Raw genomic sequence first — 22,282 nt, 5'->3', positions numbered from 1 at the left:
ACCTGCGTGATCGTCTGAGACAGGACAGCTGATGAAACTGTGGGTTTACACAACCAAAGAATTTCTACACAAACGGTCAGTAACTATCTCAGGGAAGCTTATCTGCGTGCTCGTCATCCTCATCAGGGTCTTGACCTGACTGCAGTTCGGCGTCGTAACTGACTTCAGTGGGCAAATGCTCACCTTCAATGGCCACTGGCAAGCTGGAGAAGTGTGCTCTTCACAGATGAATCCCGGTTTCAATTATACCTGGCAGATGATGGTATGATTTGATTCATTAGGATCCCCATTAGACGACGCCAATGGCGATAGCTAGTCTTACTGGGGTCTGACGCATAACGAAAAAGACATTACAGTCAAAAGGCAATTTACATACATTTAAAAACATTAACATGTAGTGTGTGTGTGCATCTATCAGTTACACATACATGTCAGTACATAGACACAACAAATAGGTGTATGGTGTCATGTGGCGAGCGGTTTGCTGATGTCAACGTTATGAACAGAGTGCCCCATGGTGGTGGTGGGGTTATGGTATGAGCAGGCATAAACTACAGACAATGAACACAATTGCATTTTATTGATAGCAGTTGTAATGCACATAGATACGGTAACGAGATCTTGAGGCCCATTGTCATGCCATTCATCCACTGCTATCACCTCATGTTTCAGCATGATAATGCACAGCCCCATGTCTTAAGGATCTGTACACAATTCCTGGAAGCTGAACATTTCCCAGTTCTTCCATGGCCTGCTTACTCACCAGACATGCTACCCATTGAGCACGTTTGGGATGCTCTGGATCGACGTGTACAACAGCGTGTTCCAGTTCCCGACAATATCCAGCAACTTCGCACAGCCATTGAAAAGGAGTGGGACAACATTCCATAGGCCACAATCAACAGCCTGATTAACTCTATAGCGAAAGAGATGTGGCGCGCTGGTGGTCACACCAGATAAAGACTGGTTTTCTGATCCACACCCATACCTTTAAAAATAAATTTAAAAAATGTGACCAACAGATGCATATGTGTACTCCCAGTCATGTAAAATCCATAGAGTAAGGCCTAATGAAATAATTTCAATAGACTGATTTCCTTACATGAACTGTAACTCAGTCAAATCTTTGAAATTGTTGCATGTTGTTTATATTTTTTGTTCAGTGTAACTATAACTAACCCTAACCTTTATCCTAACCCTAAACCCTTACCCTAACTATTATTATAAACCTACTCCTAGCAAGCAGTTGCTTATCAACAGACGGTCATACTATCAACAAACTATATCGAGCATCTACAGATGGAAAATCCGGTCTATCCAAATAGTGACACATTATTATAACTGTAGCAGGGGAGACACTGAGTGGCCATCAGTGAGTATTGCACTTTTTTGTGGCACGTGTGTGTTATAGGCTACAGTACTATATATTCCCAAATAAGTTCTGATAAATTGACATCAAGGTCTAATACATTCATTTCATGTTTTTAATTAATTATTAAATAAGTTAGTGACCGCTCACTACCTTTGGTCAAGTAGTGGTTGACCAAAAGCTCCAGCCACTACTCACCGGATATGAAAGGGCACTAGATAAAGGGCTGACATCAAATGAACAGAACTGTGACGCACTGTTAAAGTGAGATGAGAGTAACCCATTCATTCTCAAAAAGACAAGCCTGTCCTCTCCCTTGTCAACCCTACTCACAAATATGCATGACAGACTAAGGATTTCAATGTCCACTATACACGTCTGTGAATAATCAAACTTTAAGATAAGTACTTCACTGATGTAGAGTAATATGGTGTTTGAAGTACAGTAGAAGTAGCTTAATATATGACCATCAATAATGCTCGAGTCTCTAAATACCACAAAAGATGACTGAAAAGACAGCAATAAATACACACTACAAAAACAACAAAATATTGTTGTTCTCTCCATGCACATATGCACACAGGTTATTATTTTCACATCTGGAATATCAATAATAAAACAAAAAATGAGATTTTTTTGTATTTTGTTCTTTACTCTTCATGTCACACAGACCAGCAAGTTTAAACAAAAGTAGTATAATTGTTCACAGTATTGCATTTTGCACAGTGTTATACAGACTACAGTGTTTCAAGTGAAGGCACAAAACAAGAGGTTATTCTCGCAAATAAACCCCACCTACAAACATAAACCAGGGAGACTAAACTTGTAGATATAAGAGTAACACATATTTAAACTAACTTTATCTCTGGTCACATCAACACCTTAATCCTCCTCTCTCTTTCTGATTGTCCAGTGTTAACAATGTCCTGATGAAACCCATAAGCCCCAAAGTGCTCTTTTGCTCAATTATGCAACTCTCTCATACCATTAAAATAAACCTCTCTCCGCTACAAAACTACAAGTTACATCATTTTAACACGTTGTATTTGCTATATAAAAGGAGCATGCTCTCACAAAAGCTATGCACCTCATGCATCTAAGTCCAATTACTTTCACAATGCAAAGACCGACAAAGGTAGTGAACTGAATACCCGTGACAAAAATGTACTTGAAGCACACATATAAAATCATTAAAATCACAAAATCTGTATAAGCATTCCGTTAACCACTTTTGGTAACAGGGCCCTCTATGCATTGTACAGTCGTGGCCAAAAGTTTTGAGAATGAGACAAATATTAATTTCAGATGTTACTATGGAATACTGAAGTATAATTACAAGCATTTCATAAGTGTCAAAGGGTTTTAGTGACAATTACATGTAGTTGATGCAAAGAGTGAATATTTGCAGTGTTGACCCTTCTTTTTCAAGACCTCTGCAATCCGCCCTGGCATGCTGTCAATTAACTTCTGGGCCACATCCTGACTGATGGCAGCCCATTCTTGCATAATCAATGCTTGAAGTTTGTCAGAATTTGTGGGTTTTTGTTTGTCCACCCGCCTCTTGAGGATTGACCAAAATTCTCAATGGGATTAAGGTCTGTGGAGTTTCCTGGCCATGGACCCAAAATATCGATGTTTTGTTCCCCGAGCCACTTAGTTATCTCTGTTGCCTTATGGCAAGGTGCTCCATCATGCTGGAAAAGGCATTGTTCGTCACCAAACTGTTCCTGGATGGTTGGGAGAAGTTGCTCTCAGAGGATGTGTTGGTACCATTCTTTAATCACGGCTGTGTTCTTAGGCAAAATTGTGAGTGAGCCCATTCCATTGGCTGAGAACATGAATGGTCTCAGGATGCTTTACTGTTGGCATGACACAGGACTGATGGTAGCGCTCACCTTGTCTTCTCCGGACAAGCTTTTTTCCGGGTGCCCCAAACAATCGGAAAGGTGATTCATCAGAGAAAATGACTTTACCCCAGTCCTCAGCAGTCCAATCCCTGTACCTTTTGCAGAATATCAGTCTGTCCCTGATGTTTTTCCTGGAGAGAAGTGGCTTCTTTTGCTGCCCTTCTTGACACCAGGCCATCCTCCAAAAGTCTTCGCCTCACTGTGCGTGCAGATGCACTCAGACCTGCCTGCTGCCATTCTTGAGCAAGCTCTGTACTGGTGGTTCCCCGATCCCGCAGCTGAATCAACTTTAGGAGACGGTCCTGGCGCTTGCTGGACTTTCTTGGGCGCCCTGAAGCCTTCTTCACAACAATTGAACTGCTCTCCTTGAAGTTCTTGATGATCCGATAAATGGTTGATTTAGGTGCAATCTTACTGGCAGCAATATCCTTGCCTGTGAAGCCCTTTTTGTGCAAAGCAATGATGACGGCTCGTGCTTCCTTGCAGGTAAGCATGGTTGACAGAGAAAGAACAATGATTCCAAGCACCACCCTCCTTTTGAAGCTTCCAGTCTGTTATTTGAACTCAATCAGCATGACAGAGTGATCTCCAGCCTTGTCCTCGTCAACACTCACACCTGTGTTAACGAGAGAATCACTGACATGATGTCAACTGGTCCTTTTGTGGCAGGGCTGAAATACAGTGGAAATGGGTTGTTTTTTTTGGGGGGGGGGGGAATTCAGTTCATTGCATGGCAAAGAGGGACTTTGCAATTAATTGCAATTCATCTGATCACTCTTCATAACATTCTGGAGTATATGCAAATTGCCATCATACAAACTGAGGCAGCAGACTTTGTGAAAATTAATATGTGTGTCATTCTCAAAACTTTTGGCCTCAACTGTAGACAATTAACATATTAGGCTTTGATCTTGTCCCATTGACATCCCCATGATCCATGAAAACTTCCAGCGAGAAAGGCTGTCGTGTCACGGTTTCATTATGAAATGTCAGAAAAATAACCAAATAAAAAGTTATACTTAGCCACAAAGCACAGTATAGTTCAACATTCAATATCAATGCCAGAAGGGGACTTGGTCTACATAAGGGTTGGTGACAATTCTATTTAAATTTCAGTCAATTCAGGAGTTCTGCTTTAGAAATCCAATTATTTTCCTGAATTTTAACTTGTAATTGACTTCAACCCTGGTCTATACAGCAGCACCATGTAAATAAATAAATAACTATAAAAAGATTGGGTATGTTCATGTGTTTGCTACATTGCCTTAATTTCATAAAACTACATTTCACTTTGAGACATATAGTAGCTCTATTCAAAATATCAATCAACACCAATAAGAAAACATACAGTTACAACAAATACCAAAAGAGACATTTGTTTTATATTGATTTCCATTCGAATACATTCTCATGGTTTGATGGAGTGCATTGACTTGTAAACATAGATACAACATCACAGCAAATAAGGATGCACGATTTCATTCAAATTTATCCCCACGTTTCGCTACATTCACCTAGTTTCCATTTCTTTTTCCAAGAGAAAGGACGACCCGTCACACATACATTTAAATGAAAGGACATATCTGTTATCTTTGCTTGTTAGGCATAGAAACAAATTACGTGTGTTGGTTAAAAATCACGGGCCTTTGATTCAAAGTATGCATCTCTGTACATTAAAAAAGAGGAATGTGACATGGAACCTTAAAACCCGTTATGAAATATGACATAGCAAGCATGATCAGCCTGTTCTTGATGACCACAGCTTTAGTCTATGTGCTTGACAGATACAGCTGCATGCTCAGGATACCAGAATGTTTTTATTTCATAGATTTCTATTGCAAATTACTGCTGTTCCTCAGTTTTTGCAAAGCTAGGCCTACTGTATATGATTTGTTAATAATTAAATTACACTAGTATTATGATTAGGTGCAGAAGCGCAATATAGACCTGTATACCAGGGCTGGAATAAAATACTTAGCTTTGTATTAGTTGTTTTGCGCTCCTAGAGGCAGTGCAGTCAAAAATTAGATTTTCCTGTGTATGTATGTATATATACACATATATATATATAATATATATATATACACACACACACACACACACACACACACACATACATACATACATACATATATATATATATATATATATATATATATATATATATATATATATATATACACACACATATATATATATATATATACACATACATATACACATATATATTATATATATATATACACACATATATATATATATATACATATACACATATACATATATATTATATATATATAATATATATACACATATATATATATATATACACTATATATATATATATATATATATATATACACACACACACACACGTTCAAAACTTTGGGGTCACTTAGAAATGTCCTTACTTTTTAAAGAAAAGCACATTTTTTGTCCATTAAAATAACATCAAATTGATCAAAAATACAGTGTAGACATTGTTAATGGGTTAAATGACTATTGTAGCTGGAAACGGCAAATTTTTTATGGAATATTTACATAGGCGTACAGAGGCCCATTATCAGCAACCATCACTCCTGTGTTCCAATGGCACATTGTGTTAGCTAATCCAAGTCGATAATTTTAAAAGGCTAATTGATCATTAGAAAACCCATTTGCAATTATGTTAGCACAGCTGAAAACTGTTGTCCTTATTAAAGAAGCAATAACATCGGCCTTCTTTAGACTAGTTGAGTATCTGGAGCATCAGCATTTGTGGGTTCGATTACATGCTCAAAATGGCCAGAAACAAATAACTTTTTTCTGAAACTCGTCAGTCTATTCTTGTTCTATTCCATGCGAGAAATTTCCAAGAAACTGAAGATCTCGTACAACGCTGTGAACTACTCCCTTCACAGGACAGCGCAAACTGGCTCTAACCAGAATAGAAAGAAGTAGGAGGCCCCAGTGCACAACTGAGCAAGAGGACAAGTACATTAGAGTGTCTAGTTCGAGAAATAGGTGCCTCACAAGTCCTCAACTGACAGCTTCATTAAATAGTACCTGCAAAACACCAGTCTCAACGTCAACAGTGAAGAGGCGACTCCGGGAGGCTGGCCTTCTAGGCAGAGTTCCTCTGTCATGTGTCCTTGTTCTTTTGCCCATCTTAATCTTTTATTTTTATTGGCCAGTCTGAAATATGGCTTTTTCTTTGCAACTCTGCCTAGAAGGCCAGCATCCCAGAGTTGCCTCTTCGACGTTGAGACTGGTGTTTTGTGGGTACTATCTAATGAAGCTGCCAGTTGAGGACTTGTGAGGCGTCTGTTTCTCAAACTAGACACTCCAATGTACTTGTCCTCTTGCTCAGTTGTGCACTGGGGCCTTCCACTCCACTTTCTATTCTGGTTAGAGCCAGTCCCCCCCAGAGGAAGGTAGTAAATCTCTCACACACACACACACACACTACAAGGTTGGAATAATACTGTGAAAATGATGAAAGAGCTGTTTGAAAAGGTCGCATGAACTTTCAGCTCGTTTTGCATGGGTGGAGTTTGGCTTACCAGGCGGTATAAGTTAATAGACCGATAAAGAGTTTCAAACCTCACTGCCAATAACATCTAGATTTCAGGTTACATATCCCTTCCATTCGGCTTCTCCCATTAGGTCCTTCACTCAGACCAGACAGTCTTAGCAAAAGTCTTACTTATAAAATGGCTTTTAGCTCAGAAGCAATCTTTTTTTTTTTTACCATTTTAATTGAAAACAATCACATTGACGTACTTAATCGTTACTGATAGATGATTTGATATTGAGATAAAAACGGCTGCATTTGACCTTGAGTTTAAAGGACTCCCCCAAAGGAAGTTGCCGCCACTATATTGACGTAATCTCCTGTCCTAGAAAGGAAATACACGTTGGGTTCTTCCGAAGAATGACAAAATAAATTTAAAATATATATATATATATATATATATATATATATATATATATATATATATATATATATATATATATATATTTATTTAGTCATTCTTCGGAAGAACCCAACTATGAACTATTTTTTAACTATTCAAAAGATTAGCCAGCTGGCTAATTGGCTGGTTCTGGACCTGGGTTTGTCATAAGCAATGATTTATGGAAAACTTTGCCACAGACGGAAACCACTAGCCTATTTTTGACTTCACCATCTATTGTTATCTCCAAAGTTTTGGCATCTTCCATAAATTGCGTCCGTGAATACGCGATAGAAATAGTTAGAAAGAATAAGACGAAGCTCTGCTAATATGTATAAATATGAAAAGACAGCTGATATGCGTTTTTCTACATTGTAATAGACACGGTGCAACCTTTGGTAGGTACTTTAGGCTGCTAGCAGGCTTCAGTACAGCAAAGTCATGTCAGCCCATGCTCATAAAGTGAAGTGATAGGCTACAATGTCTTTGCTCATGATCATGCACACCGCAAATGACATGAAACTATAAATTCCTTTAATTTTATTTTGCGGGTGCCTTTTCATTATCTGGATAGACAATTGTGTTTTTTTATGCTATTATATCACGCAATTATACCATTTATAAAATGGTCCGATTTTAATTAAATACAGACTAGCTAAAAAAAATATTTAAAAAAAGTGAAAATGTATGAATTATCCAATGGATTATGATAGTTTTCTGGTAAAAAAAAAAGTGGAGGTGTAAACATTTGTACCCCATATTTAAATTTGCTCAATGGCTCAGGCAGCCAATTGGACACAATACTGTTTGGCTCATCTCAGTCACAAAAAGGAATAACTTTGCAGCTGTTTCTGATTAATAAAAATAAAATAAATGTTTTTATTGTCACATACACCAGATAGGTGCAGTGAAATGTGTTGTTTTACAGGGTCAGTCATAGTAGTACGGTGCCCCTGGAGCAAATTAGGCTTAAGTGCCTTGTTCAAGGGCACAGACAGGTTTTTCACCTGGCCGGCTCGGGTATTCGAACCAGCGACCTTTTGGTTCGGGCCAACGCTCTAAACAATGCCATGATGGTGGGTGGTAACATTCAAATAAAACCCAGCCCTGAAACATAGGCTGAAAATAATTTGTATGTCATATCACAGGAAGAGATACCACATTCACACAGATTTGCAAGAAGTGGGAAGTTTGGATTTGTCACTTAAAGCCCAAATATATCGTACTTTGACTAATATGACTTAAATTGTTGTGCAACATCTTGGGTAAGCTCTGGCCATCTTTCACCTCAAAAGTGGATTTCTATTGGTGTGGGCATTTAACAATTCCATCATCTAGTTTTTTGTTGTTGTATACAATTCTGCATTTTATTAGATCTACACCCATCAATAGTATGATTTAATACTAATTAAAACATCAATGAGGATCAGAAATACCTATCCATCAAGTTACTACAGTACTTCCAAAATTGAAACTAGGACAGTAGCAACCTCTAGGACAGAATGGAGCAAAAACTAGCGTACACATGGCCATAAAGCATCCCCTGCTCAGTATTATCTATACATTCAGTAAATACATATCATATATACATTCATTTGTCGGGCCCTGGTCAGGTTACCTAGTCCTCAAATCCAGCTGATCTGCGGCGCTGGGTCCAGGCTTCATCCCTGCGATCAGGTCTGAAGTAGCCAGAGTTACCCACTCTCTCACTAGGGCCTTTGGGGAACGCCCGTCCTAACTGGGAGGGGTGCGTTCTACCCTCCTGGGGACAAGACTGTGACAGCTGATAACCTGCTGACCTAGAATCAGGGGACAGTGCAACAAACCTCAGACACAAAACCAATGCTTCAACAGGCAGCAGGTAACGATGACAGACTCAGGATTAGTGGAGAAGATAAAACTCAGAATCATTACTAATGAATAAGGACACAAAATCTAATTTGCGACAAGGGATCCCTATGTATAATTTATATGTAACCATGTCCTAACCTTTGAAACTGGAAACTCAGCATTGTAATCAAAGTGAGACACTAAAGGCACAGGCCAAAGCTCATGGGCCCCAACTACGGAAAACGTAGATCATGTATATCAATAGTAAAAAATGAAGTTCACAAACTCGCCTGCTTTTGGTTATTCTATGAGGTCCATTTTCAGCTGTCTGGTGCTGCAGGGGAGATGAAAAGATGTCAGGTATTTATACTGTTTACACCAAAGCTCAAAAGCTGATATTATGCAGTTCTGGAATGTTTGGAAGGTTATCATGTTTCCTTTTCTAGATAAATACGGAGGAAGAAAACATATCTGAATAGGCTTCCTCTCAACTCCCCAACTGAATCTGGGAGGCCAGTTACGATCAACAGTTCTCACGAGGGTTCAAATGTGTAACAATTATGATATTCTCTACTCTCTCCCTAACCGTCTTTCCGTTGCCATCTAAAAAAAAGTAAGAGCAGCTGCCACAAAATACTTTGAAAAGGAATCTGTCATTGTTAACACATTGCTGTCAGTAGTAGGAAACAGGCTTGATATTGTACAGTACCATGTAATCGGTGTAGGTTGGTGGACTGGGGGAGCTCTGATAGTACTCCAGTAGCCTCTCAGCCAGGGCGATGCGTTTGAGCAGGTTCTCAATGAAACGTTGGATCCGAACTTTACCACATATCTCATGCTGGGCTGCAGCCTCCAGAAAATTCTGAATGGTGATGACTTCTCTGAAAAAAAAATGAAAAAAATAAGAAACAAAACAGAGATACAAATTCAAGATTTGAGGGGGGAACAATGGGGGGAGTATCTGGTAACATGCTAAAGAATGTTGCTACTGCAAAAATTATAGTAACTTCATTAGCAACAGCAACAATCTAAGGAGTTACCAGATTAGTATACTGTCTGCCATTTGACCTCATGATTATGATTTTGACTAACAATACTGTAAGGAAATGTTAAGACTGAGTTACTGGCTCAGACACTACTCACTGTTCTCTCCTCTCCAGCTCGTACTCTGACTCGTTCAGCTGCTCCTTTAGTGTGGCGATCACCATCACGGCCATGTCCACCTGGTGGCTCAGCGCCCTCTCCCGCTCCTGTACCTCCTGCCTCTCCTGGGCCAGGTGCTGGGAGTGGGCACGCTCACACAGCAGCTCTGTGTCCGTCTGGGCCAGCTCCGTGCTGACCCTGTGCAGCCTCCTCTGCATGGTGCTGTCCGCTGCCAGCAGGACCTTGGCAAGCCTGCGCCGGACCGACACCTCCCCAGCACAGACACTCCACTCTGGGGACATTGCCTCAGGCTCGCTGCCTGGGTCTGGAGGGTTGTCAAATGGAAAGGGGATATGATCTGTCCCAGGGCTGGACTTGTGGAATTTTAAATCATCTTTACGGGCCTCTTCTTCCTCTTCCTCAGTCTGTATCTCCTCCGCTGCCTGCGTCCCCACACTATGTGTACGACACCTCTCTATGCAGCTAGTGACCTCTCGTGTGTCACTCAGGGAGCGCACATGCAGGACTCTCTCTGGGTGAGAGTGCCCCCTACGAGTCGGAAGGCTCAGCTCATGCATGGTGTGGTAGTAGCTGTGGCTGTATTCCAGGTGGTCTCTCAAGGAGGCCAGGCTATGGAACCTCTCATGCTCCCCACACCGAGGGCACCTAAATGGGAGCTGGGAGTCCGCAGATGCCCCACAAGCCTGCCCATTCTCAGTGATGAGAGAGGTCCTCTTGGCGCATACCTTCGCCTGCATTTCACCTACGACCTGGAAGCTAAACACACAATGGTCACAGTCAGCTGATATATGACTGATATACGTAATCCAACTACAGTAGACTTACAACGGCAGGTAGCCTTGTGGTTTGAGCATTGGACTAGTAACCGAAAGGTTGCAAGATCGAATCCCCAAGCTGACAAGGTAAAAATCGGTCCTTCTGCCACTGAACAAGGCAGTTAACCCACTGTTCCTAGGCCATCATTGAAAATAAGAATTTGTTCTTAACTGACTTGCCTAGTTAAATAAAGGTAAAATAAATTTTAAAAAAAATACACAGCTATATTACTGCAATTGATTAATATTCAACAATAGGCTATTAAATCAAGCCTACATTTGTTTAAATCAAAACCAATTGGCTGTTTCATTTATTCATTCTGTCACCTAACTGACAACTAAGGTTGCAAAAGCCGAAAACGAAGTGGCCTGCAAGATCCTTATCAACAACCAGCCAACAATAGATGAATATGGCAATATGGTTGACGGCAGAATCATGTAAATACAATTAAAGTATTTAGCTAAGCGATGGTACATAAGGGCTCTCGATATTAACTGTGTATAACAGCTTGTCGTAAATGTAACAGGTCATTTTTAAAAGGCTAACTATTAGCTAACGCTGCTAGAATTTCTTCCTACCCCATGCATGGCTCATCACTACTAACGTTAGCTAGCTAGTTAGCCAGGCTGCTGCTGCCAATACACAGCTCCATGGTGTTTTATATTACACCATGATCTATTTCGAGCTACTGATGCATGTAATCTCGCATAAACATATAGTTTACCTGTATTTGCATGATGATGACATGCAAAAAAGCAAGAATTCCCCACACAAATTTCCTGCGTAGGGTTGTGAAAATGTTAGTCAGCTGAGAGCAATGAACACAGCCTCCCCTACTGTAGGCCTACCTGGGAATGGTTATGTATAAGCTAGTGACGATGAGCAACCAAATATCAATGTTGCTAATTCAGTAAAATAGCTACAATATCGCGTTTACTGGCTACCAATTCGAACCAGAACAGTCCCTTCATTGGGCCTGTGGCACATGATGGCATAAATATTCTTCGCCGTCAAATACATTTTTGAATGGAATTTAAAATAGTCATAATTTCCAACTAAGTTAATTAATAAGAAATTGTTATTAACTGTTATTTGAATTGAATTCCATAATGTGCATCTCAGACAGTGGTGAGGAGGAATCTACCGTGTCCGGAAGCGACCCTTCATTTTCTGGATACAGACAGTGCGGAAGAGGCAAAGGAAGTGGCCCAACTCGACGGAAAATCTGTCTCCCTCCAGCAGGTGGCGTTTTTTTACCCCCCAAGGAAGGATAGCAGTTTCGTAATGCTTTAGGTTGTTACAAGTGTACTCATATGAGTAGGACACGTGACTTCCCGGCAATTTTGCAAAAAATACTAAAAACACTTTGGCTGCATTCCAAACACTTAAGACACACTGGCTGCGTTTCAAACTCATAAAAAACACCCTAGATTTATGCCCTTGGGGCAATTCCCGTCACCAATTTGGACGTTGGTCCAAACAAGAAATACATTTAAAAAAAAAAGATTAGCCAAACAAGGGAAGTTCGCAACATAAGTCCTTCAGCCCTTGTTTTTGATTGAGTTTGCAATTGTATTCACTTCGGGGCCAGAAACACCCAATAATTAAATTCGAGATTATTGTACACCCGCTAAGAAAAGACCGCAAAAATGTAAAACCTCAACATACAAGTGTAAGTAAAAACGAATGTAAATGAGTTAGAAATTGTGCTACTAATACCCATGACGCACAAACACTTCTCGTAAAAGTAATGATGTTTTTGTTTTGTTAGCTTTTGGAAATTGTAGAAATAAAACATTTTCCTTCAGAAGTTCCAGCTAGGCAGGTTAACGTTAGTTAGCTAATTAATTTGCTAGCAATCATACAGTAGGAGTATATGAATAATTATATAGTTAATATAAGTAGACATGCAATCATAATTGACTGTAGAGTATATAAAGCACCCACAAGCTAATGGTGGCTGAAAACACAATGATGTCTGATGAGTATACACTTGTAGGGCAAGGGAGGAAGGAAGGAATGATTTTTAAATGGACCACCTTGCCCGGAAATTCGTCACTGTTTATCCCGAGATTATTGTGTTTTCAGCCACGGGTAGCTTGTGGGTGCTTTATATGCGCTACAGTCAATTATGATTGCATGTATACTTACATAACTATATCATTATTAATATAGGGTGTGTCTTATGAATTTGAAATGCAGCCTTTATATTGGAGTTGTCTCGTATGGCTATGCATATTCTTGGCATGAGGCTGATAGCGTAGCATTTTTTTTAATTTTTATTAATAACAAACAAAAGAGGAATAATCACATGCAAACAAGAATATATACAAACTATTTACATTGCCAGGAATACTAAATAAACAAATCATATTCATTAATAATACAACAAGTTTAGGTTTGGATTTAGACTATTTGCATTTGTGAACAGGAAATGTACCTAATATTATCAAATCAAATTTTATTTGTCACATGCGCCGAATACAACGTTTAGACCTTACAGTGAAATGCTTACTTACAAACCCTTAACCAACAATGCAGTTTTAAGAAAATACACTCAAAAAGTGAGAGATAAGAACAACAAATAATTAAAGAGCAGCAGTAAATAACAATAGCGGGGCTATATACAGGGGGTACCGGTACAGAGTCAATGTGCGGGGGCCACTGGTTTCGAGGTAATTGAGGTAATTATGTACATATAGTTAGAGTTATTAAAGTGCCTATGCATAAATAATAACAGAGCAGCAGCAGTGTTGGGGGGTCAATGCAAATAGTCTGGGTAGCCATTTGATTAGCTGTTCAGGAGTCTTATGGCTTGGGGGTAGAAGCTGTTTAGAAGCCTCTTGGACCTAGACTTTATGCTCCGGTACCGCTTGCTGTGAGGTAGCAGAGAGAACAATCTATGGCTAGGGTGTCTGGAGTCTTTGACAATTTTTAGGGCCTTCCTCTGACTCTGCCTGGTATAGAGGTCCTGGAAGCTTGGCCCCGGTGATATATTGGGCCGTACGCACTACCCTCTGTAGTACCTTGTGGTCAGAGGCCGAGCAGTTGCCATACCAGGAAGTGATGCAACCCGTCAGGATGCTGTCGATGGTGCAGCTGTAGAATCCTTTGTGGATCTGAGGACCCATGCCAAATCTTTTCAGTCTCCTGAGGGGAATAGGTTTTGTCGTGCCCTCTTCACAACTGTCTTGGTGTGCTTGGACCATGTTAATTTGTTGTTGATGTGGACGCCAAGGAACTTGAAGCCTCAACCTGCTCCACTACAGCCCCATCGATGAGAATGGGGGAGTGCTCGGTCCTCCTTCTCCTGTAGTCCACAATCATCTCCTTTGTCTTGATCACAATGAGGGAGAGGTTGTTGTCCTTGCACCACACGGTCAGGTCTCTGACCTCCTCCCTCTAGACTGTCTCATCATTGTCGGTGATCAGCAAACTTAATGATGGTGTTGGAGTCGTGTCTGGCTGTGCAGTCACGAGTGAACAGGGAGTACAGAAGGGGACTGAGCACGCACCCCTGAGGAGCGCCTGTGTTGAGGATCAGCGTGGCGGATGTGTTGTTACCTACCCTTACCACCTGGGGGTGGCCCTTCAGGAAGTCCAGTATCCAGTGTCAGAGGGAGGTGTTTAGTCCCAGGGTCCTTGCCTTGGTGATGAGCTTTGATGGCACTTTGGTGTTGAACGCTGAGCTGTAGTCACCTAATAGCATTCTCACATAAGTGTTCCTTTTGTCCATGTGGGAAAGGGCAGTGTGGAGTGCAATAGAGATTGCATCATCTGTGGATCTGTTGGTGCAGTATGCAAATTGGAGTGGGTCTAGGGTTTCTGTGATAATGGTGTTGATGTGAGCCATTACCAACCTTTCAAAGCATTTCATGGCTACAGACGTAAGTGCTACGGGTCGGTAGTCATTAAGGCAGGTTACTTTAGTGTTCTTCGGCACACAGACTATGGTGGGCTGCTTGAAACATGTTGGTATTACAGGCTCAGACAGGGAGGTTGAAAAGGGAAGTTGAAAATGTCAGTGAAGACACTTGCCAGTTGTTCAGCACATTTTCAGAGTACACGTCCTTGTAATCCGTCTGGCCCAACAGCCTTGTGAATGTTGACCTTTTTTTTTCTTCTTCTTTTATTTCACCTTTATTTAACCAGGTAGGCCAGTTGAGAACAAGTTCTCATTTACAACTGCGACCTGGCCAAGATAAAGCAATCTGGGCCTGGTCGGGTGTCTGTAGTATATCCCTCACGTCTGACTCATTGAAGAAGAACTCCTCATCCAATTTAAGGTGAGTAATCCCAGTTCTGATGTCAAGAAGCTCATTTCGGCCATAAGAGACGGTAGCAGCAACATTGTGTACAAAACAAGTTATTAACAACACGAAAAACAAACAAAATAGCATGGTTGTTTAAGTGCCGATAAGATGGCAGCCCTACCCTCAAGAGCTTCTTGACATCAGAACTGGGATTACTATTATTACTACTATTATTATATCTCACTGTATTTATTTATCTTGCTCCTTTGCACCACAGTTTCTCTACTTGCACATTCATCTTCTGCACATCTACCATTCCAGTGTTTAATTGCTATATTGTAATTACTTCGCCACCATGGCCTATTTATTGCCTTAACTTACCTCATTTGCACTCACTGTATATAGACGTTTTGTTTTCTTTTGTTCTACTGTATTATTGACTGTATGTTTTGTTTATTCAATGTGTAACTGTGTGTTGTTGTATGTGTCGAATTGCTATGCTTTATCTTGGCCAGGTCACAGTTGCAAATCAGAACTTGTTCTCAACTAGCCTACCTGGTTAAATAAAGGTGAAATTAAAAAATATTGGTAGCATAAGTATTCAGAACAATGAATTGAATGTGGTTGACATCTACCTATAACATAATCCATCTCCCTGCATTATCTGCTTCATGACTCAGTATGGGACCCTTAAAGTTGCCTTTTAAAATAGCAACACCTGCTGACCAAATGAGAGCCAAATATCATTCTCCCACTGACACTTCCAAAACGCAGTATCTGTGGAACAATACCAAAAAAAAGATTTCCTTTTCAAAATATTACGGATTCTGCTGGCATTAATAGAAGACTGAAATGGACATTTACTATCACAGTGACTATATGAAGAATATGAAACTTGTATACTATAAATTCATATGAACCGGGATCTCACCAAATTAAATGTTCTTGCTAGTTGCAAATAAAAACTGTCCTTTGCACCATGCAGGTGGTAGATCTAAAGTGAAAAAAATATATATATATTTTTTTACCAATTGCAAATAACATCTGCACCATGCATTGGTAAAACGAACATTAAGTGTCAGTGTGAATTTCCCTGCCATAAAAAAACGAACAAAAAAAACTTGACTCACACAAATAATGCTCTTTTCCTTGGTAAATCCAGTAGCCATCAAGCTAGGCGTCAGTGCACATTTCCCTTTCATTAACAAAAGCCTTGGCTCCCGCGAAGTATGCACTTTTCCCCTCTTTCCTTGCTCTCTCAATCATCGTCCACAAACGATTCCGAGCTTCTTTATCAAATGCTGTCAGGTCCTCCTTGAACCTCAGGTTCTTTAAATAGTCATTTTTCTTTGCACTTTCAATGTCAGATCCCTCACTGTCCTGGAGATGAATCTCATGATCACTGGTCGTGGTGGCTGGTTGTTCTCCCCATCTCTCAGCCTACTCAGGCGGTGCACCACATCCAGAGAATCCGCAACAACATTCCTCCGGGACTATTGCCCTGCAAATGTCGTTCACTTTTGCTGATGTTCTCATCATATCTTTCGAAGAGGTTCCACCATTCTGAGTGACTGCTGGAGAGCATATGTCAGGTCTCTGAATAGACTGGTGTCGTGGAAATTCTACACAGGGACACTCGAAGTCAATCTTAAATGAATCATTCTTTATTAATAGTTAACTGGAGAGGTTCCAGTCCCGTTAGATCTCTTGTATACTGGTTACAGACATGTTACACCGGCATACTGTAGTTCATAGGGTTGGTTCCGGCATGTGTCTAGCACCATCTCCTATCTCATAGCTTTACCAAGCACAGGCAGGAACCAAGGATTATTTAAGACAAGATGAACATTTTCAAGGCTGTCTCTTCACAAGATAAAATGTTCCATCACATTCCATCCTCTTATTACTTGTGTGATAATAATCATTACATTAAGGTAAGCATTAGATTTTAGCCTCTGTATCTAAATACATCATTTTAATAAATCATAAAGGTTATAGTTAGATTCATGGGAGTGAATCTAATTTCCTTCATAATCATCATACTAAAGCTCAAATCTACAATCAAAGTAGCAAGTAAACAAAATCAACGCATAAAACCACAGACACTTTCAAACCCTTCATTCTGGGTTGTACAATACAACTTGCAAAACCATATCTTAAGACCTTCACTTCATACAGTTACACATATGCTTCATTACACAATTCAATTTATGGATTCTGGCAATTAAGTTTCAGCTCAAGCTTATGTCGCGAGTGGCATGTTAATGACAGATTGGTATCCCAATGCATTTCTAGTCTAAAGTGCTATACATTTTGCAGTGTGTAGACCTCCAAAATTAACCTGATACCCCAAATAAACAATCTTGAACAAGCCTAAATCCCGGTTGACCAACCCCCTCACTCCCGGCACTCATTTTTCTGCCGTTTCAGTTCATCCTCCCAATGGCACATGTTCAAAGTGGATGGCGCTTGATAATGCCCCGATTTCTCTCAACTGTCCTTTACAGTCCATTATGTCTTGTCCGTTTTCCTACCAGTGAACCAGCAGCATGAGAGAAATTTGGATGGGATCTCTCTACATGCTCACTCCACGTGGACTCATGTTGCACTCCTGGGTTGAAAATGCATGAGAGAAAAGGCAGTTGATACAGTTGAAGTCGGAAGTTTACATACACCTTAGCCAAATACATTTAAACTCAGTTTGTCACAATTCCTGACATGTAATCCGAGTAAAAATTCCCTGTCTTAGGTCAGTTTGGATCACCACTTTATTTTAAGAATGTGAAATGTCAGAATAATAGTTGAGAGAATTATTTATTTTAGCTTTTATTTCTTTCATCACATTCCCAGTGGGTCAGAAGTTTACATACACTCAATTAGTATTTGGTAGCATTGCCTATAAATTGTTTAACTTCTTATGGGCAGGTGGGACGGTAGCGTCCCACCTGGCCAACATCCGGTGAAATTGCAGAGCGCGAAATTCAAACGACAGTATTATAAATATTTAACTTTCATAAAATCACAAGTGTAATACATCAAAATAAAGCTTAACTTCTTGTTAATCCAGCCGCTGTGTCAGATTTCAAAAAGGCTTTACGGCGAAAGCAAACCATGCGATTATCTGAGGACAGCGCCCCGCATACAAACACATGAAAAACATATTTCAACCAGGCAGGTGCGACACGAAAGTCAGAAATAGCGATATAAAAAATGCCTTATGATCTTCTTCTGTTGGCACTCCAAAAGGTCCCAGTTACATCACAAAAGGTCCTTTTGTTCGATAATGTCCTTCTTTATATCCATAAAAACTCAGTTTAGCTGGCGCGCTTCAATCAATAATCCACCCAGTTTCCCTCCATCAAAATGCATACAAAATGAATCCCAAAAGTTACTAATAAACTTTTACAAACAAGTCAAACAATGTTTATAATCAAACCTTAGGTACCCTAATACGTATATAAACAATCAAATTTAAGACAGAGAATCATTATTGTCTTTACCGGAGAAAAATACCAAAGAACGCGCTCTCTTCCACGCGCTTGGAAACACTACAGCCAAAATGTGAGCCACATAGAAAAACTACAATTTCGGGCTCATTTTTCCAAAAACCAGCCTGAAACTCTTTCTAAAGACTGTTGACATCTAGTCAGGTTTGTAGGCCTCCTTGCTCGTGCGCACTTTTTCAGTTCTGCCCACATATTTTCTATAGGATTGAGGTCAGGGCTTTGTGATGGCCACTCCAATACCTTGCCTTTGTTGTCCTTAAGCCATTTCCCCACAACTTTGGAAGTATGCCTGGGGTCAATGTTCATTTGGAAGACCCATTTGCGACCAAGCATGTAAACTTCCAACTTCAACTGTATACTTGAATCTGCTTCAATTCTGTACACAGTTCCATGCAATGGAAACAGATTATTGATTTAGATTTACATTTACATTTAAGTCATTTAGCAGACGCTCTTATCCAGAGCGACTTACAAAATGGTGCATTCACCTTATGATATCCAGTGGAACAACCACTTTACAATAGTGCATCTAAATATTTTAAGGGGGGGGGGGGGGGGGTTAGAAGGATTACTTTATCCTATCCTAGGTATTCCTTAAAGAGGTGGGGTTTCAGGTGTCTCCGGAAGGTGGTGATTGACTCCGCTGTCCTGGCGTCGTGAGGGAGCTTGTTCCACCATTGGGGTGCCAGAGCAGCGAACAGTTTTGACTGGGCTGAGCGGGAACTGTGCTTCCTCAGAGGTAGGGGGGCCAGCAGGCCAGTGGTGGATGAACGCAGTGCCCTTGTTTGGATGTAGGGCCTGATCAGAGCCTGAAGGTACGGAGGTGCCGTTCCCTTCACAGCTCCGTAGGCAAGCACCATGGTCTTGTAGCGGATGCGAGCTTCAACTGGAAGCCAGTGGAGAGAGCGGAGGAGCGGGGTGACGTGAGAGAACTTGGGAAGGTTGAACACCAGACGGGCTGCGGCGTTCTGGATGAGTTGTAGGGGTTTAATGGCACAGGCAGGGAGCCCAGCCAACAGCGAGTTGCAGTAATCCAGACGGGAGATGACAAGTGCCTGGATTAGGACCTGCGCCGCTTCCTGTGTGAGGCAGGGTCGTACTCTGCGAATGTTGTAGAGCATGAACCTACAGGATCGGGTCACCGCCTTGATGTTAGTGGAGAACGACAGGGTGTTGTCCAGGATCACGCCAAGGTTCTTAGCACTCTGGGAGGAGGACACAAGGGAGTTGTCAACCGTGATGGCGAGATCATGGAACGGGCAGTCCTTCCCCGGGAGGAAGAGCAGCTCCGTCTTGCCGAGGTTCAGCTTGAGCTGGTGATCCGTCATCCACACTGATATGTCTGACAGACATGCAGAGATGCGATTCGCAACAACATTTAGATGACATTACCTTCTTACTTAAATCATTTGTGCTACCCAAACTATAGAACTGAGTAATAATAGTTGGAAATTGTCAAAAATGTCTCTTCAATTAGTCATACCTCTGTCCCAAATTTCCCCACAGTGTCCCTTACAGCCTGTTTGAGTTCAGTTAGTACTGGCTACTATCTATTGTTCCGCAGGAAACATATCTCTAACCCAAACACCAGATGGCGGCCTCTAATTTAATATCAGTCCCAATGCTCAATCCCTCTGTTCATCATGTGACCTTATATTGAAATATTTATTCTTCAAATTACTAAGACATTGCATTATTAGTGCTATCTGAAAGCCACTAATATTACCATTCACTTTGTTACTTTCACTAGTCTCCCTATCTGTTTCCGTCAACTAGGACTCCCTTCTTCCCAGTAGGAAAACCTTCTCAATCTCTTCTGCTTATACACTCTGTTCACTCTCAAACAATGTTCTGCTTTTCCCCCTATCGCAAGGTTAAAAAACAAAACAAACGTGATACCTTTCTCCATATTGGAAAGCATTGTTTTGATTTTAGTATACCCTAACAATGTTACTCTATATATTCACATTTCTGTTGGATATTCACTTTCTGCTTCACACTTATTAAATGTCTATTATTTTAAGATGAATGTGTAATGCTCTGAATTTATAAAATACATTGGCCAATTCAGAAGGGAAGAGAAACTTTGGAGGGATTTTCCTTTTTTAAGGTAGCTCTCGAGACTAGTCTCTTTCTGGGATCAACTTTCACAATACCTGGGCTGGCGCTGTCTAGATGGCGTGCTCTGTCCAAACTAAGTCTCTACCTAGCAAGTTAAACTCTCGTAATCCATTATGCAATCATATACATTGTTACTTTATCAAATCTAGTAACCCATTATACTATTAATTGATCTTAATACTTTTTACACCACTTACGTACGTCTATGTGTGGGTGTGCAAGTTGTATATTATTATTATTTATATTGTTACTTCTTCAAATCTCTAGTAACCCATTGTACTCTTCATATGTTACTTTATCTCTAGTAATCCATTATACTTCCTTTACACTAGTGTTCTCTAGTAACAGCATATTCAGGAATAGTACTTTCTCCTTTTACATCGCCACATGCATAACGTTATACTATCAAACTCCACTGATGAGTCATGTTATCCTCGTTATCTCTAATGAGTCATGTTACCCTCTGAGACATGTTATCCTTGATTGAGATCCTGAGACATGTTATCCTCTACCTGTAGATCTGACTGGCGGTGGTGGACCTAGGTATTTACATCCACACCCCCACATGTGCATCTTCAACGATTCTATTGTTACATCCTATGCACCATATGTATCTTCAACGGTTCTCTTGCCGCTACTTTCTATACATATAAAACACCCCGTACTCAATAACACTCGTGCTAGTAGTCCCAGACTACGGTGGATGGAATCTCTCGATAACCTTAGATAACATTATAGATCGAAAAACTCAGCTCACACAGAACTCGTTGGGGTATTAATTCACCTCTTTCACACGTGAGCTAGTCCCCTGATAGCTCTCATTCATTCTGTAATTAATAGCTCAATTTCAATCCTCTTATTATCCAAATTTAAATCGAATTATTATACACATTTCAAATTAGATTAACACGTCCTTTCCACACTCACGCAACTTTCACATCCACATTCACTTAATGCTATTCCCAAACACACTCGGTAATCTCCCTTATTACCCATGCGCATCTATGCACCATATGTATCTTTCACATACATATATAATAACACCACTTGCTATTAGTAGTGGCCGCAGACCACGTAGACATTTGTCTTGTAAATGCCTACAGACAGCTGTCAGTGGGGGCTTTCCATGGTACCGTTACGCCCTTGTGCTAGTCTTCTCAGAAGACTAGTGAATAGCCTTATAGAGATAACACTATGGGTACCTTTTATGCATTACTCACCTTCATTTTATTGGTTTTATCATTTTATTTTGTTTTTAAACAGATTCATTTAAATTGACTTACTGAAATTCAGAAGACATGTCCCTCAATTGTTCGTGGATGATGTGTCTCCTGGGCACCTCGCAGAAAGGATCTGGTCTGGGCGGGTTTCGTCGTCTTTT

General features: G+C 40.5%; 1 protein-coding gene across 4 annotated transcripts; it reads right to left on the bottom strand.

Moving 5' to 3' along the window:
- Positions 1–7,265: 7,265 nt before the first annotated feature.
- LOC106607841 (protein ZNF365) lies at positions 7,266–12,262 on the bottom strand. Of its 4 annotated transcripts, XM_014205259.3 has the most exons (6): positions 12,108–12,207; positions 11,746–11,800; positions 10,185–10,961; positions 9,751–9,922; positions 9,332–9,375; positions 7,266–9,010 (listed from the first exon to the last, which is right to left on the bottom strand). In XM_014205259.3, exons 1-6 carry the CDS (start codon positions 12,136–12,138, stop codon positions 8,830–8,832), a joined length of 1,260 nt encoding a protein of 419 aa, XP_014060734.3. In that variant the 5' UTR covers positions 12,139–12,207; the 3' UTR covers positions 7,266–8,829. The 4 variants fall into 4 exon arrangements, with proteins under 4 accessions (XP_014060734.3, XP_014060755.1, XP_014060763.1 ...); XM_014205280.3 differs by lacking the exon at positions 11,746–11,800 and having other exon boundaries at positions 12,166–12,262; XM_014205288.3 differs by lacking the exon at positions 11,746–11,800 and having other exon boundaries at positions 12,108–12,249.
- Positions 12,263–22,282: the final 10,020 nt, after the last annotated feature.

Source organism: Salmo salar, chromosome 01 (genome assembly GCF_965601325.2).
Source record: "Salmo salar chromosome 01, fSalSal1, whole genome shotgun sequence".
Taxonomy (NCBI): Eukaryota; Metazoa; Chordata; class Actinopteri; order Salmoniformes; family Salmonidae; genus Salmo; species Salmo salar.
Note: the sequence above shows the minus strand (reverse complement) of the source record. Positions and strands in the feature narration are given on the sequence as shown.

Coding starts and splice junctions, on each gene's coding strand:
- LOC106607841 (XM_014205259.3), bottom strand. CDS start 12,138: ATGCACATTATGGAATTCAATTCAAATAACA. Junction 9,376..9,750: donor CAACCTACACCGATTACATG/GTACTGTACAAT, acceptor TCTCCCCTGCAG/CACCAGACAGCTGAAAATGG. Junction 9,011..9,331: donor CATAGAATAACCAAAAGCAG/GCGAGTTTGTGA, acceptor CCCTGATTCTAG/GTCAGCAGGTTATCAGCTGT.